General features: G+C 36.9%; 1 protein-coding gene across 1 annotated transcript; it reads left to right on the top strand.

Annotated features, from left to right (window-relative positions):
- Window positions 1-1,743: 1,743 nt before the first annotated feature.
- LOC140142301 (kelch-like protein 25) lies at window positions 1,744-27,129 on the top strand. Its single transcript, XM_072164270.1, has 4 exons — window positions 1,744-1,852; window positions 12,604-13,262; window positions 14,403-14,669; window positions 26,209-27,129. Exons 2-4 carry the CDS (start codon window positions 12,612-12,614, stop codon window positions 27,127-27,129), a joined length of 1,839 nt encoding a protein of 612 aa, XP_072020371.1. The 5' UTR covers window positions 1,744-1,852; window positions 12,604-12,611.
- Window positions 27,130-27,621: the final 492 nt, after the last annotated feature.

The raw sequence follows: 27,621 nt of genomic DNA, 5'->3' as shown, positions 1-27,621 counted from the left end.
CGTGCTGCACATAGGCAAATATGCATCACTTTGGCACAAAGCGTGACCTTTGACCTCTTTTATATTAGTGCGCCCACATGATCCCAATTAGCTGTTGCTTGTTTTTTGTCTACTGGTCGCCAAAGAAGCTAGACGATGAAAAATAAAATTGGGATCTTGTTGGCGCATCTTTTGTGATGCAGTAAAAGCCCACATTGTGCAGCGAGGGGAAAAAGAGGTCAAATTGACCTGCAAAATGAGGCTAAGTCCATTTTCAAAAAATCAGAAAAATATGAAGATCAAGAGATCCCAAGCTAATTTTTTCAGTTCTTGCAGAGAATTACCTCTTCTTTGATGAAATCCTATTCGGAGAGTCAGGTGACGTTGGCGCGCAATAATACAGGCGTGCAAAAATGTGCGAAAATAGGACATTTTGACCTTTGACCTCTGTTAACTCTGTGCGCCAACGAGATCCCAAAAAATTTTTGCTGAAAAATGAAACTTGCCATGGAGGTCTTTAATTTCAAACTTGTTCGGACTTGGGATCTTGATGGCGCAGCCCGTTATGATGCTTTGAAGTTTGCACGAGGGCGCTTTTCATCAAATCATTGATTTGTTGATTTTGTGCGCCATCAAGATCCCAATTTTTTTCTTGGTTTTTGTAATGTAACCATTTGGTACTTTAAAAAATGCAAAATGCAGGTTGGGATGATGATGGCGCACAATGTTATGCACCTCCAAAGTTTACCATTTGCAAGTAAGGCTCAGAGAGGCTGAAATTTCAAGAATTTTTTCAAGCTGAACGAGGGCGCTGTGCACGCTCATATTTTACATGACCGTGAGTTGTTGGTGCTAATATGTACCAAAATTATTTTTTAGAGACAATTCTATTTTTTTTTTGTATCGCAAATCCGTACATAATAAGGGAGATTGGCTCTTAACCAAAACGAACATTTTGACACCTCTTTTGGCAAAATCGGAGCACTTTCTTGTTTTCGACCCCTATAGAGGCAAAAACGTGACCTTTGACCTTTTTGGTTATAACTCAAGAACAATACGTCCTAGATAGGTCAAACTATATATTTTCTGAATCCTTGTGTCGTGGGGAATACATTGGAATGGTTTTCAACACAATTTGAGCAAGTTTGAAATTTTGACCCTATGCAAAGTTCGATGACGTTTTACCCCCCTTGGGGCCAGTTAATATTTTTGGGAACATCCTGATTATGTTTTGGGATCATATCAGGAACCTAAAAAAGTTGGTTTGGTTTGGTCCTGTGGGGGGGGGTGCACATAAAGCAGGGCTGTCAACTCTCACGCATTGGCCGTGAGTCTCACGCATTGGGTCACTTTCTCACGGTCTCACGCCAAGGTAGTATAATCTCACGCCTAGGAAGTAAATCTCACGCAAAAAGCTGGAAAATGAGTAAAATCTCACGCATCGTGAGATGATAATAATTTGTTACTCCCCCCCCCCGCTTTTCACAGTCTCGAGCACCGTGGCTCAAATAATCACGGTACAAAATGAACATTTGAGTCGGCTAAGCCCGGTACGCCTCTGTCTCACGCCAAGCAATTTCAAAAAGTTGACAGCCCTGCATAAAGTGGAGGGCTAAGTGGTCCTAGCTCCCCGAGTATATAATATGCCGCGCCGTTAGAGCAATTATTTAGTGGTGTGCTCCCTTAATAGTAGACGACAAGCTGTATTTAACGATATGGCTAGTGCGCACGCGCAAAATTTTAGCGCTACGAAAGGCATGGAAATCGAATTTTGTGGCTTCCAACTTCTTTATTAAATTACTACTTTTTTCGTTCTTCACTTGTCTTGACAGTCAAAATCCAATCTGCACAGTAATCAGCACAGTTTCTGTAGGTAGGTTTTATGGTACATGTTAGAGTAAAGACTGTATTAAAAATACAATTGGCGTGAATCGTGATGTTTTATTTCCCTGCCGACTCAACCATCATGACCTTCAGACACAGACCTTAATTTTTTTTAAGGTACATATTTCGAGGAGCATAACAAACACCAAATTGGTGTCGTATGACCTTTAACATGCATGCATTCTTTTGTCGAGAGTGACATGGTCTTTCAATTCGTACCGAGTGTCCTTGGCAGACTTGACTTTGCTTCAGTGGTCATGAAAGGATTCGTTACCTCTGCCCCAATAATCCCAAGCTATTGTCTGAAACTGCACCTCGGAAGATGTATGGTAAGAACTCAGTCCTCAAATGATTGATAGTCATATAACGACCAAAAGATAAGTGACTGACTATCATTGAGGACTGAGTTCCGCAGTCTACATGACCATTAGTCCGAATAATAAATCAGTCCCGGGAATCAGTCCCAGAACAAATTATTAATTTCTGACATGATCGTGTTCTGGGTCTGAACTGTTTCCATATGAAATCTTGATGGCAAATTGGACAAAAGAAGCACATGGTTCGACTAGACAGCTTTTTAATTCCTATTCATGTTACGCGAATCATGCTATTGTGGACCATCCTGCTGATACTTGAGTGTTTGGACAAGCGCGGAACGGTCTTTTGTCTACCTCTCTGTTTGTAAACAGACAAGGAGGTCGAAATTGTCATCCTCCCCGAATAGGAAAGTCAGCGTAATAGTACGGCACATGTAGTGCCGTACTACATGAAACTATTGCGCTATGTTTTGTATTCGGCGAGGATGACGATATTTACATCCTGAACTTGCAAATGGCCACAATGTGTTTTACTTGATATTTTTCACCCCTAAATAATTGTATAATTCCCTGCAACGTGATAATAACTTACTTATCTCTCGAGCGCAATACTTCAAGCTTCTGCCTGGATGGGCACCGAAATGTGCACAAAAAATCCAATTTCTTTCGCTCTCACCTTCGAAATTTCCTGCTCATCGCGAATCTTGTTTGCATGGACAACGGAAATAAATATGGCCAACCCCCGCATTTAGGGTTCATCCCATTAGTCTTCAACTGCTACGCACGGTCATCGAATGAGAAATGGCCATTTCGTTCCACTGTTTACTAGCTTCAAAATCGGGGCCGGAAGACTTATTAGGCTAAAACTAAATTTATACTACATCGCTAAGCGATAGCGATTTTTTTGGGCCAATGAGGTAGACCACTTTTTGTTATGTTGGAAAAAGCGTGTACATCCCATTGGTCAAGTACTGATCGGGGATGGAGTATAAATTCAGCTTAGGCCGTATAGAATTAATGTTTTGGTTCTCGTACCCTCCCTTCTCAATTTCTGGGATTTGTCAGATTTTTTTTTTTTTTTTAGATTTTTCAATTATTTTAGACTTTGGAATGATTTATGAATTTTTCATACATATAAATAAGTTTATTAGAGAACAAGGATCACTTCCAAGTCTTTTTGTGGTACTCTAGGGGTTTATCCTCAGAATCTCACATTTGAAAAAAAAAAAAAAAAAGTGCCTCATCGCTTCCTCAAGCACTGTTGGAAAAGACCGAAAACTACTGACAATGCTGATTTTACATTGAAAAAAAAAAAAAAAAAAAAAAACACCTCCCTCCCTCATCAATTCATGAAAATCCTCTGGACGAGAACCAAAATATTAATTTTATATGGCCTTAGCCGCGCATGCTCCATATGCCAGTTTAAAAGTAAATACGCGAGCATGCGACGAGAGAAACTGCGCTGAAAACGTAACTACAAATTGTTTTTTTAAGGAATGCATTGATGTCGATTGTACCCAAACCTCGTATTATATACAAGCAACAATTTGGAGTGGTTCATATAAATGCAGGTGAGACAAATTCAACAAAAAGTGACATAAATACGGTGAAATACCACCATGGAAATAGTATTGTAACCACCAGGGATGCAAATTGTGTGGGAGCGGGGAGCACCGCTCCTAGGAAATGAGAGTCAAAATTGAGGAAATAATGCCATGGGAAGAAAAAAGAAAGAGAGGACAAAGGAGGGAGAGAGACGAAAAGAGGAGAGAAAGGGGGGAAAGAGGAAATTAGAGGAGTGAGGTACAAGATAATAGGGGAGGGCTGTGAGGCAGTGAAGCTACTGAATGGAAGAGAGGACACTGGTTGTGCAAAATTTAGAGGAATTCACATTAGGCTAATGGAACTCGATTGTTAGTTTCCTATTGACCTCCCGCATCACTTTTTCAATTTGACCAAAACTGTCATTATTTTCATAAAAAAGTCAATTATCTGAACATTGAAATGGAAATAATCAAAATTGAAACTCTCAAAATGTCTGACATCCGTTGCTGATCATAAGGGGGCACACCACTAAATCAATGCGCCATTTGTGTAACCCTAATGAGTTCCGGTAAAAAACAGAAACTTTTTGAGGTATTTTGGGCTGGTCTGTAGACTTATTAATCAGAAAGAGTGGCGAATTATAGCTTAAATAAAAGTGTAAAGCCTATACATAAATTTGAGTCGTCAAAAAAGTCGCATTTTTATAATTATTGAGAAAATAGGTCCGCTAATTAAAAAATGGCAGAATCGGGTTTGCAGTCTTGAGAGCATGTCAAAAACAGTGAGGGCGCTGTTCGCGGCATCCTAGCGGGAAAACGAGATGGAAGAACCCCCATACATTGAAACATATGTTAAACTTTCATCGATTTGCAATCGACTGGTCATCATAAAATATTTTAAAACGAGCCCAAAAGGCCTCAAAATGAGCAAAGAAAACCGGTGTTTTTACACGTGTTTCAATGGGAAGATTATTTAGTGGTGTGCGCCCTTCAAGGGCCTAGGCGTAATATCGTGCTCTTGAGAGATTCAGCCAAAATTGAAGTTGGCTTTCGATTAAATTGCGGTTTTTGATTTATATAGATATTTTTTATGTTAGTGAATATATTTAATGCGTTTTAGATGAAAGTCGCGCTAAGTTTATTCTCTCAGAGGCCTTCAAAGTTAAAGAAACTGTCAAAAATGTGAGAAACCTAATATTTCTCAGATTTGAAGCAAAATTGTCTTAAGGTGACAAATCGGCACAAGTCTTTAAACCTCTCAAATCTTAATTATTTTATAGGGGGTGATTGTTGTAAAATCATTAATATATAGACCTTTGCCATTATGAAACCTAATTTCTTTTCATTTTAAAGCGGTTTTTAGCAGATAAACGGTCTAAAACTATATGTTGAGAATTGGTATTTAATGCAAATCTAGGGAAATAAGCACAAATGGTCAAAATGTTGAGAATGTGCACATTTTTGGAATGCACCATGTATCTTTGATAGGACATTTCTCTTGATGTGGATGTCACAGAGCACTCAAACCTTGAGTGTTTTACTCAAAAAATTTTATATTTCAAGAAAATATAAAAAAAATCGATTTTATGAACATCATTATTTCTTGAAGGGGCACACCACTAAATCAATGCGCCATTTGTGTAACCCTAATGAGTTCCGGTAAAAAACAGAAACTTTTTGAGGTATTTTGGGCTGGTCTGTAGACTTATTAATCAGAAAGAGTGGCGAATTATAGCTTAAATAAAAGTGTAAAAGCCTATACATAAATTTGAGTCGTCAAAAAAGTCGCATTTTTATAATTATTGAGAAAATAGGTCCGCGAATTAAAAAATGGCAGAATCGGGTTTGCAGTCTTGAGAGCATGTCAAAAACAGTGAGGGCGCTGTTCGCGGCCTCCTAGCGGGAAAACGAGATGGAAGAACCCCCATACATTGAAACATATGTTAAACTTTCATCGATTTGCAATCGACTGGTCATCATAAAATATTTTAAAACGAGCCCAAAAGGCCTCAAAATGAGCAAAGAAAACCGGTGTTTTTACACGTGTTTCAATGGGAAGATTATTTAGTGGTGTGCGCCCTTCGAAGGGCCTAGGCGTAAAATCGTGCTCTTGAGAGATTCAGCCAAAATTGAAGTTGGCTTTCGATTAAATTGCGGTTTTTGATTTATATAGATATTTTTATGTTAGTGAATATATTTAATGCGTTTTAGATGCAAGTCGCGCTAAGTTTATTCTCTCAGAGGCCTTCAAAGTTAAAGAAACTGTCAAAAATTGTGAGAAAACTAATATTTCTCAGATTTGAAGCAAAATTGTCTTAAGGTGACAAATCGGCACAAGTCTTTAAACCTCTCAAATCTTAATTATTTTATAGGGGGGTGATTGTTGTAAAATCATTAATATATAGACCTTTGCCATTATGAAACCTAATTTCTTTTCATTTTAAAGCGGTTTTTAGCAGATAAACGGTCTAAAACTATATGTTGAGAATTGGTATTTAATGCAAATCTAGGGAAATAAGCACAAATGGTCAAAATGTTGAGAATGTGCACATTTTTGGAATGCACCATGTATCTTTGATAGGACATTTCTCTTGATGTGGATGTCACAGAGCACTCAAACCTTGAGTGTTTTACTCAAAAATTTTATATTTCAAGAAAAATATTAAAAAAATCGATTTTATGAACATCATTATTTCTTGAATGGAGCACACCACTAAATCAATGCGCCATTTGTGTAACCCTAATGAGTTCCGGTAAAAAACAGAAACTTTTTGAGGTATTTTGGGCTGGTCTGTAGACTTATTAATCAGAAAGAGTGGCGAATTATAGCTTAAATAAAAGTGTAAAGCCTATACATAAATTTGAGTCGTCAAAAAGTCGCATTTTTATAATTATTTAGAAAATAGGTCCGCGAATTAAAAAATGGCAGAATCGGGTTTGCAGTCTTGAGAGCATGTCAAAAACAGTGAGGGCGCTGTTCGCGGCCTCCTAGCGGGGGAAACGAGATGGAAGAACCCCATACATTGAAACATATGTTAAACTTTCATCGATTTGCAATCGACTGGTCATCATAAAATATTTTAAAACGAGCCCAAAAGGCCTCAAAATGAGCAAAGAAAACCGGTGTTTTTACACGTGTTTCAATGGGAAGATTATTTAGTGGTGTGCGCCCTTCGAAGGGCCTAGGCGTAAAATCGTGCTCTTGAGAGATTCAGCCAAAATTGAAGTTGGCTTTCGATTAAATTGCGGTTTTTGATTTATATAGATATTTTTATGTTAGTGAATATATTTAATGCGTTTTAGATGCAAGTCGCGCTAAGTTTATTCTCTCAGAGGCCTTCAAAGTTAAAGAAACTGTCATAAATTGTGAGAAAACTAATATTTCTCAGATTTGAAGCAAAATTGTCTTAAGGTGACAAATCGGCACAAGTCTTTAAACCTCTCAAATCTTAATTATTTTATAGGGGGGGGGGTGATTGTTGTAAAATCATTAATATATAGACCTTTGCCATTATGAAACCTAATTTCTTTTCATTTTAAAGCGGTTTTTAGCAGATAAACGGTCTAAAACTATATGTTGAGAATTGGTATTTAATGCAAATCTAGGGAAATAAGCACAAATGGTCAAAATGTTGAGAATGTGCACATTTTTGGAATGCACCATGTATCTTTGATAGGACATTTCTCTTGATGTGGATGTCACAGAGCACTCAAACCTTGAGTGTTTTACTCAAAAATTTTATATTTCAAGAAAATATAAAAAAATCGATTTTATGAACATCATTATTTCTTGAAGGGGCACACCACTAAATCAATGCGCCATTTGTGTAACCCTAATGAGTTCCGGTAAAAAACAGAAACTTTTTGAGGTATTTTGGGCTGGTCTGTAGACTTATTAATCAGAAAGAGTGGCGAATTATAGCTTAAATAAAAGTGTAAAGCCTATACATAAATTTGAGTCGTCAAAAAGTCGCATTTTATAATTATTGAGAAAATAGGTCCGCGAATTAAAAATGGCAGAATCGGGTTTGCAGTCTTGAGAGCATGTCAAAACAGTGAGGGCGCTGTTCGCGGCCTCCTAGCGGGAAAACGAGATGGAAGAACCCCCATACATTGAAACATATGTTAAACTTTCATCGATTTGCAATCGACTGGTCATCATAAAATATTTTAAAACGAGCCCAAAAGGCCTCAAAATGAGCAAAGAAAACCGGTGTTTTTACACGTGTTTCAATGGGAAGATTATTTAGTGGTGTGCGCCCATAATCAGCACTTTTTCTTAGTTGTAGGGGTAGAGGATGTAGTAAATAATGGAAATTTAAGGATTACCTCATCATGTTTCTAGTGATTACAACAATTGCTAATTTCTTTTCATTTTTATGAAAACAAATTCAAATCTTTTCTCAATCTGTTGCAAAATGCCTGTAAAGATGATCTAAGGGACCGATCGTTATTTACGGCAGGGGGGGTAATGGGCGTTTTGGAAAAAATATCGACAAAAAAATTTCGCGTTCCCCCCCTCGCGTCCGCTCAAAATTTTCGGATTCCCCCCTTGTTTTCCCGAATTTCTCCATTTAAAACTTAACATTCCCCCTCTTGGTTCAACGAAAATTTCGCGTTCCCCCTCAAGACCCAAAAAAAAATTCGGATTCCCCCCTCAAAACGCCCATTCCCCCCCTGTCGTAAATAACGATCACTCCCTAAGCATTAATAACAGTTTTGAGATGGTCTTTCATCAACAATATATACTTTGGTACTTTTGGGGTACCTTAGTCTGGAGAAAGCTGTTCATAAAATCACTGATTTTGTTGACATAATGGATAATGAAAAGAGACCGAATAATGAATAATGAAATAGTGACCTCGTCCTTTTTTTCAAACATCCAATCGGAAACTAATAATCGAGTTCCATTGGCCTTATTGGCTCACCTTTTCACCTAATGTTTCCTCCCTCTTGCATTTTTCCTTTTCCATAGCGCTTTGTTTCTTCATTTAAAAAGCGCTCTCTAAATCTGTGTATTATTATTATTATTATTGTTCAAGAAATAAGAGCAAAAAAGAGGAAGGTGTTGGTGTTAATAGAATATCGAAATGGGATATGAGGAAATTTACAATTCATCACCAAAGGAGTTATTCAATGCAATTTAACAGGAAAAAAGAAAGAAGTTGGATGAAGGCAGGTGGAAACAGGGCACATATCTGAGGAAATTTATAGAGAGGCAGCAATGAGGATTTATGGGAACAAAAGTCATGAAGGAATTCAGTGTATCAATACTAATGCCACTGGGAAGAGGACAAACTGGAAAGTATTGAGGAAATTTAAAAAGAAGAATCATATAGCATTGAACAAGTTGTGCTCCCTCTGACAAAAATGAAAGAGGAAATGGGGGGGGGGGGGGTAAAGGAAAATAAAAGGGCAAAGGAGCCTCTGTCCCACCAAAATTACCCCAAACTAGTGTAAAATAGCAAATTTTTGCGGGCTACTCGCGCACATTGTCCTCGTAAAGCCAAGCTCGAACACTTAACATATATGCTCTAAAAATACACGCTATGTTAACATTCTCATCTTTTGAATTAATGAAGTTCAGAATAAAGCAATTTTACGCATGGTATGATTGAGGAAATCTTGAGCCTAAAAACCTTGCTCCTGAGGAAGAAATCACAATTTGCACCCCTGGTAACCACTTCTGTCGCTATACAGAATGTTGTATTGCGACTGATTATTCGGTCTATAAATGACCATGCATGCACAGTTGTAGTAAAGTACAAATTTCGAACATTTGAGGACTTGTTCTCAAGTTGTAGCAGGTTCCAATATGGTGCCCAGTATGAAAAATGTTGGCAAGTTTGCATTTAATAATATATAGTAAAATACTCACTTCAGAAACCTGTGGCACTGATGTACATGTATGTTATCTGTGATTCCTGAACTTATACTACGCATCATGATCAGCTTTTGTCCAAAGAAATATTTAAAAAGATGATTTTTGAGTGATTTTTAAGAGCAGCGAAAAGTCCATGCCTTGACTAAATTAATTGCCTATGTCGAAAATGTCGCCGTAGACCAGTTGTCGACCCACTTACGGAGCTGTTTGAGCTTAAACTGGTCCGAGTTGTTTATTTATTGAAATCCACGTGCTACACATGCGCACTCAGTCACACGCCCGGTTGATGAATTCTTAGAAAAATCAAAAGCAAAAAATTTAAGATGTGGATAAATGTCCTCAAACTCGATCCACTTTTTTATTGTTTTTAAAATATTCTAACTTAAGAATGTACCATTTTCAGGTTGTTTATTTAAAGAGAAATGAAAATTATTGACATTTTTATCAAACATTTTCTAAGACATAAATGAAGATGGCGCTGGATGGTACCTGCGTACTGCAACAACTTTCTCTAAAATCCACTCAAAATTAACCATCAAAATTAATTTCTTTTTAAATATCAGCATAACCGAGGTTAGTTGAGATACTATTTATTTGCTTTTTACAATAAATATTAGTTTCAATGCATCAAGTCATTCGATGATAGTGGATGGAGTTTTTGTATTTTGTTTCAAGGCAGAATGACAGATTACATTAATTCTGCCGGCACAAATGGCAGTCTCTTCATCAGCACTACTACCATAATTTGAATGTATATTCGTATCATATGTATTACACATGTAGCGCCCTATAAGCTAGGGCTGAGTCTAGGTTTAATCCACCAGTCCTTCAATTGCTTACACACGGTCATCTGGTTGTGCCATGTTTATTGTTTCGAGATTGGGGCCGGGGGACTCGGGCTAGGCTAGGTCAAAATGCATCGCGGATTTGCAACATTAAAATGGTGGAATGTTTGAAGCGATGCTAGAGGATTTCAAATGTGTGGAACTTTTTCGATGCATATATGAATTTTGTGATAGGCCCAGTTTAAGTATCATTCCATGCCAGTGTTGGTGAGTACTGACCGTTTGGGAAGTCACAGGTACTGTTGGCAAAATTTGTAATTTGCAAAAATCAGTGAATATGGCGAATACCCATAAACGAATACTAGCATACACACTCTACCTGTTGGAACTCATACCATCACCCGATAATGAGGGCCAATTGTTCCATGACATGCGACAGGCAAAATTGCTACGCAACTTACCACATTTTTTTACGGTCTTTCACGTAATCGTGAAGGCACGCAACGCTCTATGCCTAAATTAAAATCGCATATACGCGAAGGTATGCAATGCTGGCGTGATTGTTAGACACAGCCATTTCATTTCATTTCATGTTTGTTTGACAAATCGACTAACATCACAAAATACAAAACATTACAAGATAAATCAAGCAAGGAAACAACAAACATTGTAATCAGACACCTAAATGTCGCGATGTCAGGATGACCCATAAAAGTCTAGCTAACAGTACAAACTTAATTCTAATGGGTCCCACAAACAAAACAAACAGGTGCCCAGAACAAGGAAAAGATCAAAACAACAAAAAACAAGAGGGACCAAAAGTTAAACAATGTAATTGTAAGCAGACTCATGGATCAACCTGGCATTTCTAGCAAGGTGCTTCTTCATGGTAGACTTAAAAGTACATTTATCAGAAATAGAATAATGTGAGATGACAAATTGTTCCAATCCAAGGTAGCCTGGTAAAAGAAAGACTTTTTGGCATATATGTGGAAGTTGAAAGAGCTAGATCTGGTTGCATGTGAATGGATATCAGAAATTGTGGTAATTGGTTAACGGCTCATATTGAAATTCCCTTACACAGGAAGGTGTGCGCCATCCTGCTACTTTCCTGTGCTAGCCTTCTTTTGTTAAAATCCTGGGAACGCTTAGCGAGGGGAATCCTGCCTTCTTTCTGTGTGAAAACGTGGTAGGGTATTTCAATATGAGCCCTAAAATATGATAGACGGACCAAGAGAGTGGAAGATGTTAAACATGTGGTTGAGCCTTAACTGCCTGGACATGTTTTGAGGATCCAGGGACCCAACTGCATGATGTACCAAATCATTTTATTTTGGAAAATTTGCAGTTTTTGTTGATGGTATTTTGGCAATCCATGAAACCAAGAAGTGCAGCAGTAATCTAAGTGGCACTAAGCATGGCTGAACCAAGATTTTTGCGAAGTTTTTGGTTGAAATAAAAGCCCAATCGACCCTCATGAATATGCGAGAATTCACAGCATACAATCCACAGGGACTTTGAATGTTGATACATGGTCTGTAGTAAGGCTAATGAAATGATTAGTTTCCCGTCACATTTTTTCAGTGAAATTTGAGGTCATTATGATTTCATTATTCATTATTTTAAATATTTTGGAAAATTTCATTATTGTCAAAACTTTCATTTATATGGCTATTACCTATATTGTTGATGAAAGAGCTGTACTTATTGGCCCCACACAATTGTGGGACTTACATGTATGTTATCATCCAAATGGTTGTCTGGTTGTTTCTTTGTTTGTTTCTTTCTTTATTTGGCTGTCCGGGCGGAAGCAAATTCATTAATCCACTCTGCAGCTCCAACGCAATAACCGATTAACTTCATTATTATGTTTTCAGAGTTATTAGGAGTTGAGAAAACCTAATAATGATAATATTGGATGGCTTATTTCGCATGACACCATAACATATCGGATTCGTCATACAAATATCGAACTCGCCGTTGGCTCGTCCGATATTTTTATGACTCATCCGATATGTTATGGTATAATGCTCAGCCATCCAATATTATATCAAACTTGGTACAGTGATAGGATATGGTAGCCTGATTGTCATGCATATTGGTCCCTTTTTTCCCCCACATATTGGCATGGAAAAACAGGGCCTAATATACATACATACAATTGTACCAGACTTGACTTGCAAGTTATTTATTATTATTTATAACTTCAGATGACAAGATGCAGAACATTGCTATGGAGGAAGACCCTGGATTGAGACCAAGACCGTGTAGACCCAGACCACCAGGGAATAACAACAGTACTATTACTGAGCTGAAACATACCTGGCAAGTATGCACAGGTCTTCACAGGCTTCAACAAAACAGAACCTTCTGTGACATCACCATAAAAGTTGGAGACACATCATTTGAAGCTCATAAAGCAGTTCTTGCCTCAAACAGTGACTTCTTCCACACCATGTTTACATCAGGATTTCAAGAAAGCCATGCATCGGAAGCTACCATCGCTGGTAAACCCGAAGCTTTCAAAATCTTGCTTGACTTCTCATATTCAGGCAAACTTGTTGTTCCTTCCAATGAAACCACTACTGTTATGGATGTCTTAAAAATGGCTCACTATCTGCAGTACAATTTAGTTGTTGTCAGGTGTGAAGAGGCGTTGCTGCAAAATTTCCATCAATGTACCATCAATCATGTGCTACAAATGATGTCTGAAAGCGACGTGTTTGGGCTTGGCAAGTTGAAGACCAAATGTAAGCAGTACCTGGCTCAGAATTTTAATGGATCAGAAGAGTTTCTCCAATGCATGACCAGTGAATTGATTGTGGAGACATTGAATCACAAAGACTTTAATGTTATGGATGAGAAAAAGGTAAGATATAGGGTGGGAGGACATGTTGGTTTAGAAGGAGTGTACTTACTTGTACCACACCAACAAATTATAGACTGGAAATTAATAAAAGGCCTCACATGTCAATGAACAGATCAAATCCAATTCCACCCAAACTTGAATCATAGCTGCAATATGGTCATGTAATGTTGGTGTTCAGGATCACATACCAAGGTCAAATATTACTTATTTGAGGTCAACTTGTAAGGAAATTTGAATTGAAATTGCATCTCCAAGGTAATTGCCAAAGCAGGCGACACTTGCTGTTCAGGAACCATTTTGCTTTCAACCCAATTTGATGTGATTAGGTTTATGTAAACTTGCACGTAATTGCAAGCGGCCAATCACTGTGCTTGTAGGAAAAGCTACGTAAATGTTTAGTATCGCTTTAATATTATCACTCTGTATAATTGTGTTATATGGCTCTCCCTTTAATGTTTACTGTAAAAGTCAATATTTTCGCGAGAAGATATTTTCGCGATTTTGACGATTTTGGAAATAGCTCGAGAATTTAATTTCCCGGTTTTGATATTGATACAATAGAAACCTAATGCAAAAGGTTATTTTCGCCAGTTTTTATTTTCGCGATTTTATGTCCACTCGCGAAATTCGCGAAAATAAGAACCTCGCGAAAATTTCTACTTTTACAGTATTCCTCCCATTTCGTCGGTCGCAACACATAGTGGCGTACGTGAAGGACAAAATACGTCTCCGAGCAAAACGTTTTTGAAGGATATGCTACTAGTAGCTACTAGTAACGGAGTCGATACTCCTCCATTGTTATCTCTCAGTGGCCCGATTCCGTTTAAAATTAAAGTTTAAGGTTCAAGCTATTAAACTGTATCTTTAATAGTTAACAAAGAATAACTATTATAGGATATTGGCTAGCTCTAAACTTATACGCCACTATGTGAAACGGAAAATTTGGAAAATGGCTATACGTCACTATGTGTTGCGACCGACGATTTGTACCCCTAGTGAAAACGAAAAAATCACTTGAATTCCATGCAATTCACCCATCCCTTACCTGGATAAAACATTGTGGATTTGGCATTGAGTATTTTTAAAATGATTTATTGATTGATTGTTTGATCAAGAAATTGATTGACTGTTTTTTTTAAGGTGTTTAACATCATAGTCACATGGTTAAAGCATGACTGGGAAGTTCGGAAAGAGTTTGCACCACTACTGTTTCAAAGCATCCGCCTTGGAGCAGTTCCATCAGGCCACCTGACTGTGACCTTCCTACAGTCACCAGAGTTAAATACCATCCCAGAATGTCAGCAGTTGGTTGTGAGAGTGATGCAACTACTTGATTCCAAGAAGTATGACGACCCTCCACTGAGCGTATCACATCCTACCTTATTTGAAACCAGATCAACGGTTACAGTAAGTATTTAAGGAACTGACAGTAGGTGGATATACCTGTAATATCGACTATGGACTTTCAATTTTAAACAGGATTTTGAACGGGCAAAGTCCCTAACACTCACACTGTCAATCATACTTGTTTATCAATCAAATTTAACCACAAGCAAATACAAGATGCGCTCATGCACTTACTGACGCGTTCATGCAATACACAACACAAAGGCCGCATACTTGTGTACCATGTAGTTATTAATGGTAATGACAGGTACCCGGAGGATTTAAACCATAACGAGATCTGGGCGACCAATCACAAGCCAGATCCATTTAAAGATGCATTACATCATGGCCAATTTTAGTAGGCCAGATTTCCGACAATCTCATCCATAGAAGCTCATAGACAGCCGTTTTTAAAGCATGTAAACCACAATCCAAAGTCAGTAGTCCACTTGGGAAGCTAACAAACAGGGGGAGTATATAGGGTGACTGAAAAGATCAGATGTGAAAATCTATCAATCGTGCAGAATGTGCACACATTAATTAAATCAGAGTTTTAAGCTTTTAAAATACAATATCCAGAGTATGCACAATGGGCAAGTGGACTATGGGGTAGTCTAGTAATATTGAAGAATGGCTCATTGATAATGTGATGTGCCTGAGTAATTTAATTTGATTATTTATCTTTGTTTACAATTTAAACCTATGTCATGAGAGTTGGGAATCCCCTTGTCATGATCACAGTAAACAAAGCCAGGACTATTTATGGATGGGGAATCCCCAAGAATTGTACAGTTGTTTGTTTGTTTAAACGGTCGCTCCGTGTGGAGATACACTTGGGTCCTGATGGGACCAGGCTCAAACAAAATGCTCAAGCCAGGCTAAAAAGCCTATAAGCATGCGGGCCTATGGAGTAACTTTATCATATTGGGAATACCCACGGGAAGTGTTGTAATTTGAAAGGTCAATGTATATAATTAATCTGGGGAAATCCCAGGTTACATCATATGTTATGAAAGTAGTAATTGGCTATTATAATAATAGAATGGGATATTTTATTGGTGCTTAGTATATAAAATGTACATGATTTTGATCACAGTGTAGGGATTCGTAGTTGTCCACTTATCCTGTAGGAAATGGAAGTACGTTCATTATTTTAAGAGATACGCGAATGGGCCTACAATCCATCTGGGTTCGGTTATCTTGATTCTGAAGAGACAAACGTGACTTGATTGAAAGACGTTAAGACATTCTTTTTGTTACTACTGTCGAGATACCTCTCTTTTATTAACGATGGGCATTCAGGATCGATGTGCAAATCATCCTGGCCCGAGCCTTAATGTTTAATAAGACGAGTTCTCAGTGTACTTCTCCTGCCTAAAGAATCATGCCATATTGAAACCTGTTAACTTCTACATAGTTAACTATCAGCTTTAATTACCAATTCACTTCACAGTGATGGTCTTAGCTCCTTCTCTGTTGAATAGCTACACACAACTCCCACTCTACTGTCTACTTTTAGAATGGCATATTCTCCAAAGGAGAGGGCAGTAGCACTGAAAACACGTGGACTTATCTAAGAGTATTAAAATGTCGACACATCATTTTCTTCTCGAATCTGAACTATGTACGACCTATCTTATCCAGGTACTTCTTATATGAAGGATTATTACATCACTTCACGGCCTGAGGAAATTGGTCCTCCAATTTAAAAGAGGAAAGAAAATCAATTAATTTGGTGTACCTGGCAGTTGTCTTTACATAATTAGATTCAACTTCTCACTGAGTGTGTCACCTGAAAGAAAACACAATATGACTATGCGAAAAACAAATAGTTCAATTTCTGCATGGTGGTTGACTGCTACTGAAGAATCTCTGACGTGTGGCTGGCACGCGACTGCAAAGGTCAATTCCAGTGTAGGGTACGCGAAGGAATGTTATCAACCAATGTTTACATTATGAAAGTTCGCTGAACTGTTGCAGCACTATAAATAAACACGGTGTCCTTGCGTGAAACCAACTGAAGAAATTTCAATTCCTATAATGTTTGACTGACTGCAGTGACCTCTTTCATGAGTCCTGTAAGTTGCAACAAGAAGAAACATTTTACGTACACAGCTTTGCTTGTATTGATATTGTAGAAATGCATCGCGGATCACAGTTGACTATTAAGGCAATTTCTGTCCTTATAAGGCAATAAATGTTTGTGACCGAAGAGTTCAAGATGCCACCAAAACAAGTTGTGAGCAAGGGCACCAACAGCCAAGGATACATATACACCCAACAATTAAAAATAGTTTGTTTAATGTTCTGGGTGTTGTACACAGTTTTCCCTTTGTAAACTGACGTAGAAGGTAGGCATGATGACTTTCATGTTGTCCTGTAGACTCGGTGAGGAAAGAGAAATGATAAGTACCAACATACATATACATTTAGGGTGCACATTGTTATTGACATTGTGCTTGGAGTGAACGTATGGAATGAATGACTCTAGCAATGAGTATATTTGAATATAGAGTGTGGCACTCGACAATATTCTGTTGTGGCAATAATGAGAGAAAAAAAACTTAACTTACTACAACTTAATGTACTTTGTTTAACTATATATATGGTTACAAAGAATAAGTATGTTATAGTACTGATTCAGATTATAACCAATCCATGTTAAAACATGTATTGATGTTTAATGTAACTCTATACAATTCAAGAACTATATCAATCAAAGCCATTTTTGGCAGTAAACAACATCTGGGAATTGTACACATATTGGGAACTAAAATTTGCCAACAGTAAAGGTTAAAGATCAGAAATGACCAAGTTATAATCAGGTTATGGTGATTTAAGTTAATATTTAGAACACATCAGACCGGATCTCAGACTGTCGTTTTGATGGATTACACCATTAAACTTTTTGTAATGGAAAAGTTAAAACATGCCAGGTGAGGATGGTGACAGGCCTGGGTAAAGTATTTTTGCTGACCACAAGGGTCACATGTACAATTCCATTAGTGAGTAAAAATGAGCCCTGGATATTGTGTCACAACTTGTGACGTTGCTAAAAGTACCTGGGAGTTTTTCTCCAAGGTAAAAGAGAGAGCTGTGATTGGTTAAAAGTTCTTAAATTGAATATTTGCTGTTTGCGTGGGTGAAATTTGGGAACAAAGATGCTATGTTAGCATTCTACTGACAAATGTCAGAATAACGAGAAATTGACATTTGAAATTGATAGATCTAACCATTTCCAAAGACCTTTTAACACTAATGCCAAAAGATTTTGTGGGAAACCTGATGACTATAGAGAACTGAAACTAAAATGTGGGTCACTAATGGAGGAACCCGTGATTTAGAGACATTGTTTAATATGGTTTAATACAATGATGTACTTAGTACTCAACATTTTTGTATATTAATCAGTATGCAAGAAATTCCTTTTGTAGGAAACAGATTAGTTACCTCTTAAACATGTTCTCATTTGTATCAGTCTTGAATTCCCAAATATTATCTGACACTTGAAAGAGCCTATATAAAAATGACATACGCTTATTCAATTCGGTGTGCATACACGCACTCTTGAAAAAGATATATAACAAACATGTGGATGATACAATAACGTTTACTATGTATGTAAACATAAAACATCCTGAGACTTTAATCAGACAATTTTTTTTGATGTCTATATTTGGAAAGACATAATAGTGTCGAGAAAACACAAAAATTTGTCTGTCTATACACTAGACAGTAAGTATTAGAATATTAGCTGCATTGTTAACAGCATTATACAGAGCATTGATAAGAACCTTTCATTATTTATGTGCTCTACTGATGTATGGTACATTTCGTAACAATTTGTAAAACAAAATGTTGGATGAACATTTGGAAATGTCACAGCAAATTGTTTTATTAAAGAAGAATGGGGGGGGGCAACATGTACTGGTGTTTTATCCAGTGACATGTGGTATACATTAAAACGTGCACACTTGTAATAACAATGTGTCTTGTTTAGCAATTTGTAATTCGATTGGAAAGAATGAATTATGCGTATTACAACAATTAAAAATCGCACATATTGGTGGCCGATTATGATTAAAGGAACAGTGACTGTGTAGGCCTATATGACACAAAAGATGCGAACAACAAAGACAATGTAGTTAGGTAAGCGATATGACAAATAGTTATGAGTAGAGTTTTGAAACTTGGAGGAACATGACAAAGAAGAAGAAAAAGCACCCATAAGATGGTGTCAGAATTAAACTGAATATGCCACGCTAACAAACTGGTCACGCAAAAAAGGCAGATGTTAAAAGGAATATACTGCACAACAAAGTAATACTTAGTTATAAATGAAACCACATGAGGTGACTGACAAACAAGAGGGACACACTTCTGCTCTTATCTCATGAGGGAGGGGACACACAGCCTTTTTATGACTATGATTACTTTGGCTGTTCCTCATTCCTTCCACATAATGCCTAGTTTTGTATCAAATTGTATGCTGGAATATTAATTAATCCCCACAATGTTTTAAAATTGGGGACAATCTCCGCCAGGTGGCCCCGTCTTCTGCACTGATAGCACAAACCTGGGCGTTGTCGTGGTTTGCGCTGTGCAGAATACGAGGCGTCGACTGTATCAGCCTGACTTTTTGTTGAATTCACATTAAGTTTCTTTAACTCTTGTAATATATCTTGCATGATTGGGTTAGATTTTGAAATTGAAGGGGGTGTTATACTATCAATTTTCGCCACTTGAGCCGACGGCGTAGCTAAGCTCTGTGCTGAAGGCAAATATGGGCCGTATGGCAAAAGATAACCGGCGCGTTGGTAATCAATGTGAGCCTTTTCTATATTCCGCACGACATCGACTACCCTTCGGATAGTATCTGCGCCTAATTCGTGTACGCGACCCCTTGTAATAGGATCTAAGCCCGCAATTAAGCGGCGTAATACTTCAGCGCGTAGTTGAGCCTCTGTAAAAGTTGGAAAACTTTGTCTAGTTAAATTACGTAACTCTGCAACATAGACCTCAATGTTTTCGTTCGGGGCCCTAGATCGCGCTGTCAATGACTCCCTAAAAGCTGATAGGAAAGCATCATTATTGAACACTCTGGACAATTCCGTTCTAAGAGATTCATAATCGTCGTGTGTGTCTTGAGATAAACTTGTATAAACTCGATAAGCTGCACCCGATAATCTATGGGGGATTACTGCACACATACGATCTGCCAATTCTTGATCGGTTATATCTTGATTTACAGCTCTCAATGCATGTTCTAAACGATCAAACCACGGATCGATAACTTCGCCAGGAGTTCCTTGAAACCTATCTGGCAATTGAAAATGAAATTGCCAATTGTTCGCCATAGTTAAGAAAGATGTATAAAGGATATGCCTGAAACGGCGAATGCCTATTCACATATAAAGTACTAGACAACAATAACTGTCAATTATCATTTAAACTGGGTGCAAATACTCTACACGCATAGCATGTATGAAGAACATACCAATAATATTGGTTATAATAAGAAACCAAATGACCAAATCATATAATATAGTAAGAATCAAAAACAGCTGATGGCACCCACGTTGGCGTTGCCGTGTTGGGTCTTTTCAAACCATACGGTATCGCGGTATTAGTATTGAGAATGGCAAAAAATTAAAACGCCGCGAGCTATACTTGGTTACAATAGAAGACAAAATTAGACATCTATTGACATTTATCACATGTGATTAATCAGAAGCATGAATGAAATCAACCGCTACAATGTAAAGATGGGACTGTCTTTTGGACCATGAGCGAGGACGAAATCTACATATTAATGAACAATCTCTATGTCACTTAATTAACCGCTACTAGGCAAAACAAATGATGCGAGCGTGTACAATTTGTTTTGTAAGGGAATAAAATTTTTCACCTCAAAATTTAATTAACCGCTACAGTAAAACCTGTTAGATGCCGAGCGTGTACAATTTTTGAACGCGCATAGATTGTAATGTGATGTCAATAGATGTCAAATTAACTAATTATAATATAAAAAGGCTACCACACCTGAATCAGGCGATATACATAATGTGGAAGTGTCTATCGCTTAAACATCATTATCATTTCTTATTAATGAAATATAATAAAAATTTCTAACTTTACCACCTTTGTGGAAACAGTATTGTCGCATATCACAAATAACTAAACACAGTGACTCATGAGATTCCAGAGTATGTGTAACATTTGATTCACAGTACTAAAAGAGATTTTCCTTAAAAACACTTATAACCGCTGAGAGCTATATACCTTGAGTGAAGTTAAAGGAATTGTGTGTTAGTAGGAATGATCGCGCCAAACGACAATTCATTTTCACAAGATATAAAAATGTTTGGAGAAAAGGTGGCATAAGATTTTAGTCACTTATTTTGTAGCTGTTTGAAAGTCCACTAACGTTTAAAACACATAGTCCAAATATTTCCACTTTTCTTGCACTGACATTTCTGAAAGCATAGACATGTTTTTAGTCAGTGGTGGAAGATGGCTGGTTCGATCCAACGGAGCCTCGTGGATATGAACGAACGGCTGGGATGGAGTGAGCCACGTCACCCAAACCAACTGGAATTTCTGGCGGCTCGAACCCGGGTATGGAGCGTATACCTATGGACGTAGTATATGTGAGACACAATTGGTGCCTAGAAACAGCAGGAATTGTTAGTGGAATTTCACTACAAGTATATGAGACTAGTTGACATCTGCCACCTAAAAACCCTAATATATATGCACAATGGGTATGATCCACCACTGTAAAAAGAACTTGAGTATCTACTCGACAATAAACAACATTGTTCCGAGAGGTTCTATATTGTAATTTTGTCCAAATAAACTGACCTTGGTACGGTAGTGGCCAAGGACACGGAATTAAAACATTGAGCATTATTAATGACCTTCAAAATCATGGAATAATCATTACGCTATCAACTTCAACCAAACTGCAAATGAAATATTTTATATGCCACTTTGAAAAAAAATTGTTGCCACTAATACTCATTGCTAATTGTCATTATTTCATACATTCACTCACCCCTGCGTGTTGGTTTTTTCTTCTGCTCCATTCCTCACTTTTATACACACTTCTGCTCCACAATCAAAATAAGCCCTCAAATTGGGCACCAGTCTGTAGGGATTCGTAGTTGTCCACTTATCCTGTAGGAAATGGAAGTACGTTCATTATTTTAAGAGATACGCGAATGGGCCTACAATCCATCTGGGTTCGGTTATCTTGATTCTGAAGAGACAAACGTGACTTGATTGAAAGACGTTAAGACATTCTTTTTGTTACTACTGTCGAGATACCTCTCTTTTATTAACGATGGGCATTCAGGATCGATGTGCAAATCATCCTGGCCCGAGCCTTAATGTTTAATAAGACGAGTTCTCAGTGTACTTCTCCTGCCTAAAGAATCATGCCATATTGAAACCTGTTAACTTCTACATAGTTAACTATCAGCTTTAATTACCAATTCACTTCACAGTGATGGTCTTAGCTCCTTCTCTGTTGAATAGCTACACACAACTCCCACTCTACTGTCTACTTTTAGAATGGCATATTCTCCAAAGGAGAGGGCAGTAGCACTGAAAACACGTGGACTTATCTAAGAGTATTAAAATGTCGACACATCATTTTCTTCCGAATCTGAACTATGTACGACCTATCTTATCCAGGTACTTCTTATATGAAGGATTATTACATCAGTTTACAGTGTTGTTATGGGCTAGTTAATGTACTAGATCTTCTCCGATATTACTGGATACATAAGATATGTCTAGTTTGCAATTTCCTTTCTTTGCAGGCATATGGACTGTAAACATACTAACTAGCCCACAACATTGTAAACTGTGAAGGATTGTGTTTACATTCTCTTATATACCAAACACACTAAAAATCCCATTACATTAATATATTAATAGGCAATTACTACTTTCACAACATATGATGTAATCTGAAAATTCCCAAGAATAATTATAAACATTAGCCTTTCAAATTACAGGGATTTTCCCACTGGTGCAATACAATGAACATTCTAGAGAACAGGGGATTCCCAACAATCCAAAATTAGATATGATTCAATTTGTTTTTGATCAACTTGATGCATGAGAGGGGATTCCCCAAAATGTCATCTCTCTCATGAAATAGATTTTAATTGTAAACATTAAACAAAGATAAATTATCAAATTAAATTACTCAGGGCACATCACAACCATGATATTTATACTACCGCGGTATACCATGTCCTGTTCCCTTATTCTTGGGCATTACGAAAACTATGCAGACATTCTTCATTGATTGCCTAACAGCCACATACTGCCCACTCACACAGCAACACAGAGCATGTATAGGGACACCAAAAACTTCCCCTGATTTAACACACTTAGCTCTCTCGTATATTTTTAGCCCCACATTCAGATTTTACCTTTTCTATTCAGCTTCTCAAAAATACATATATTTTTAATTTTTATAAGGACTTATTGTGCAATATTCCTGTTTTACTAACGCATCTTCTAACTTGTATTACGCCTGAGCATCTGGTAATTATACATACCCATAACATGATCACTCAGCCACCGTGCAACTCTTGGCAACCTGTAAAGTGTGCTGAGGCTTGTGGATCAACGTCTAGGCATTGTGCCTGTGCGTAGCGCACTATAAATCACTGCGCCTTTTTTTTTTAAACAACAATTTTAATGACACTGTATCCTTTCCTACGCTTGAATATTTTCTGCAGTGGTCTCATATGATTGAAAATATCAATAACATATCATGTGTACAATTTCAACCAATTATCAGGTCGCTATTACGTATCTGTTTATCTAACCTGATGACCTGGATCAACAAACTGGAGGACTCTACCATTGTTAGGGAGGGGTAATTGCCATGTGAAAATAACTTGGAATGTTTAGGGCTGTTATAAAAAAGCCTAACATATATGAAAACGGGCATTTAAAATTTTGGCAATAGTTTTAATTATTACTTTTTTTCTTCTTTTTTCTATCATTTGGTTACTTTCAAAGTTATTTTCTTTCTGATAATCTGAAATCTCAAAAGGCTCAAATTTTTGCCAATATTGCTCAAAAATCAATGCATAAACCATGATGTTCATGGTACTTTTAATTGGCAGACTTTTGCCTTGAAACTTGGTCAGACTTTTGCCTTGAAAGTGTTTCTGACGTGTTTTTTGATGTGCATTAAAATGCATACTAGTATTTGTATTAATTATTAGCAGTAAAATAGTGGATGCAGTAATGGAATATGGTCATTTTCACAGTAAAGGGTGTAACTTTTGATTTTAGGGTCAAAATTTCAAACCACTTAAATATGTTTCTGTTTACTGAAATCATGCATAGAAGCAACTTAAATTCCAGTAAAATAATGTTTCAAGGCTTAAACCTTTTGATTTCTAATAAAAATTTGACATTTCCATAACATTTTGGTTAAAATCGAAGAAAAATGTATTTTACATAACCTCAGAAAATTATGATATGAAAGCTGGAATACATGTGAAATCCCATTCCAAAGTCAACAGATATAAGTTAAATTTTATACCATGTTTTGCTATGTTTGTAATTGCAGTTTTGAAAATTTTCAACATCAAGTGTCATTAACAATGGAAGTTTCCAAACCTTAAACATATTTTTTAAGTTTTATTTGGGTTCCTAAAATAATTTGAATGTCTAACTTCATGTACAAATACTACTTGATGAAAGGAACCTCCCAGCCAAGTTTCACAGAAATTGGAGTTATTTTTTAGAATTGGCAATTCAAGCGATTTGTGTTTCGGAGGCTTCAGTTAACAACACAGGTGATCATAAAAGTAAAATATTTGGCTAACTACTACAAGTTGACATAAAAAAATAGGTAAAAATATCACAATTACCAATTTTCATGCTTTGCTTCTAAGTATTGAATTTCAGTTGTGACAAAAATTAAATTATCACAGCAAGTCATTTTTTTTTGTTTCGGAGGCTTCATGTTAACAATTGTTAAACATTGCAGAAGTAGTTTTTTTGAAAACAACAGTGTTGGGATCATCTAAGCTGTTATTTTCTTGTGTGTATTGAATCAATGATACTATGCGGCAGATATTGTAGATTTATCACATGTTAATTTTTTCACCCATTTGTTAAGTATGGTGTTTTTTGCATGTGAAGCCTCCGAAACAGGCTTTTTTGGGTATCAGTATATTTTTCAAACATTAACCATAATGTCAAATTTTTTTAAATTTATGACATTCTGCACATATCAAGTAATAATTACAATGCAGATATCGGTATGAAACACACCAATTTAGATATGCATAGATGATAATTAATCTTATTGTTGTTTCGGAGGCTTCATTTGTTTCGGAGGCTTCAATTGTTAACAGAAAGTTTGTATTGGGTCCCATTTTCAAACGGTGATATATATCTCCATGATTTAAAAACATGTGACTTGAGGATCTACTTTGCTACATTTTGATAAATAGATAGGATGAGCTCTTTTATTTATATTTGCACAAGCTTGCTGAACAGTTTGTTTCGGAGGCTTCAAAAAAGTTAACGGAAAAACGGCTCTTTGAAGTCAAGATTTTATAAAAATTTTAAAAGCTTGCAAATTGACTCATTTTTGTTACCCATAAGATATTAACTGTTATGAATCAAGAAGAAGTGAAGAAATAACCAAGAATTATGAACCAAAGCTACACCCACAAAGTTTGTTAACAATTGTTAACGGAAAATGAAGCCTCCGAAACGACAAATATCAAGTCCGGTTCTCAAAAATACAGGGCTGTTCACAATTAAATCTAATGTGGCAGTGTTTACTGAACATATGACTGTACTTTCAGGATAAGAAAAATTATCCATGAACTAACTGAAGAAAACACAGGGTTTTACAAAATGTTACTGTTTTTATAGTTTTTCAAAATGGCAATATTAAGTACATTTAAGCCTGCTAAAACTGAACGCAGTAACTCCCAAAGCTGATTATGCTACCCAAGGTAGCTGCTAACTAGATGACTTATGTGGCCAAAAATCATGGAATTCTGTGGCTTTATTAGAACGCTGCGGATTAAAATGTTAAAAATCCAAAGTTACACCCTTTACCGTGAAAATGACCATATACATACATCATATACATTGAGGTTAGTATACAAGTTGAGCTCCAGTTGCATTACATGCTGACAATATCTCAAATAATCAACAGAAATCAAGTACCGTATTTGTTCCATTAACCACCCAAGGTGCTTAGCAAAGTCATTTTGGGTGGGTGCTAATTATTTTTTATAATGTTTACATATTAAATATTGCATGTAAAAAATGGCCCAAGATATGTATTTTATGTGTAGATGGTATGATACATGTGTAGTTGGATGCACATATTAATGGTAAAAAATAAAGGATCATGTGGAGTAATATGTCACTGGGTGGGTGCTTAAAGGGGCATGGGCAGTTAATGGAACGAATATGCTAAGTCCCATATACAATTTTATGTTTATTGTTAAAATAAAGTAAAGCTGCTGTCTCTCTCGTTTTTGTTTAACTGTTACAGGCAATTATTAAAGTGCATCCATTACATGGCAGTTGTTACTTTGCCGAAGGTGGGTGGAACGATTTAACCAAACTTCCAATGCTACCAACAAAGGACTTCTCCAACACCTCTGATAATTGTGTAGTCGCGGATGCACAACTGTACGTAGCACGTGGTACACGGCAAAATCCAAGGCATTTGATCTACCCTCAATTTCTTTTATTGGACAAGGTAACCAAGAAGTGGAAAACCCTTACCGCCATGACGAATAGACGAGAAAGGTGTTGTTTAGTACCTCTGGGTAGAAATCACATATATGCCATTGGTGGGATGTGCGGAGGAGTTGGCATCAAAGAGTGTGAGGTGTTCCTCATTGATGAAAACAGATGGCGTGAAATTGCACCCATGCCTTGTGCATTACGTAAGGTATATCTAAATTCTGCTGTTGCTCACAATGGTAAGATTCTTGTGTATGGTGAGGCAATACATGATGGTAATAATAATTACAATAATGTTAATCGTATGATGATGTACAATCCCACCTTAAATACATGGTGTGTTCTTACAGCAAGCGCCTCCCAATCCAGGCCCTTTACCTTGGGTTTGGCTGTCCAAGATCGCAAATGCTACCGAATCTACAGTGATGCCCGTACTGGCTTTATCATCCAAGAGGTGATACTAGTTGTTGATCGCAACAACATGATGCGTTGTACAAGTAATACCGATCAAACACAGAGCCAAGATGCTATTCCCGTCACTTTCCGCAAGGAAGTGTTTCGTATTGATGAAATTGTGTATGTGTTGTGTGGAGGTGGGTATCACAAGACGGATATAAAAGTTTCAGAAGTTGGTTGCGTAGGGAACCGCCTAGAGGATATGCGTATTGTAGGGGTTGATGATTGTGCCACTACTTTTAGATTTGACAAAGCTTTGTGGGTTTAAATGATGGGTCTGTGTCAAGTTGAGATACGTTCAGAGATCAGATCCATTGAGGACAAGTAAACTATCAAATTTTCTGAAGTCACTTAAAAATGGTTGATAAATTGGAATGCCCTTAAACCATTTTTCTGTTCAGAAATATTGGCAATATATAAAGAAACTGAAAAGTTATGTCGAACTGTCTTTGAGATTAAAAAAAATCAGATTGTGTCCTGTATTGAAATTGAAAATGGTGGAATGCCTTAATGTTGTGGCATAAAGAATTAAGATTTGTCTCTCTTAGTTAACATGAAGTTAAAATCCTGTGTTTAACTTACTGTACATGTATTCATAATTGTAGCTCATTACCACATTAGTAAATATTATAAAAATGTCACTGTCAGTAAAATATGGTATACATAATGTGTAGTTTGGGAGTGATGGATCTCTAATTTAGTCTCTATTTTGTTGCAAATTAGACACCCAATGTTTGAATTTTTGCTATTTTTGATATCC

Source organism: Amphiura filiformis, chromosome 20, assembly GCF_039555335.1.
Source record: "Amphiura filiformis chromosome 20, Afil_fr2py, whole genome shotgun sequence".
Lineage (NCBI taxonomy): Eukaryota > Metazoa > Echinodermata > Ophiuroidea > Amphilepidida > Amphiuridae > Amphiura > Amphiura filiformis.
The sequence above is the reverse complement of the archived record's forward strand: the minus strand, read 5'-3'. Positions and strand labels throughout refer to the sequence as shown.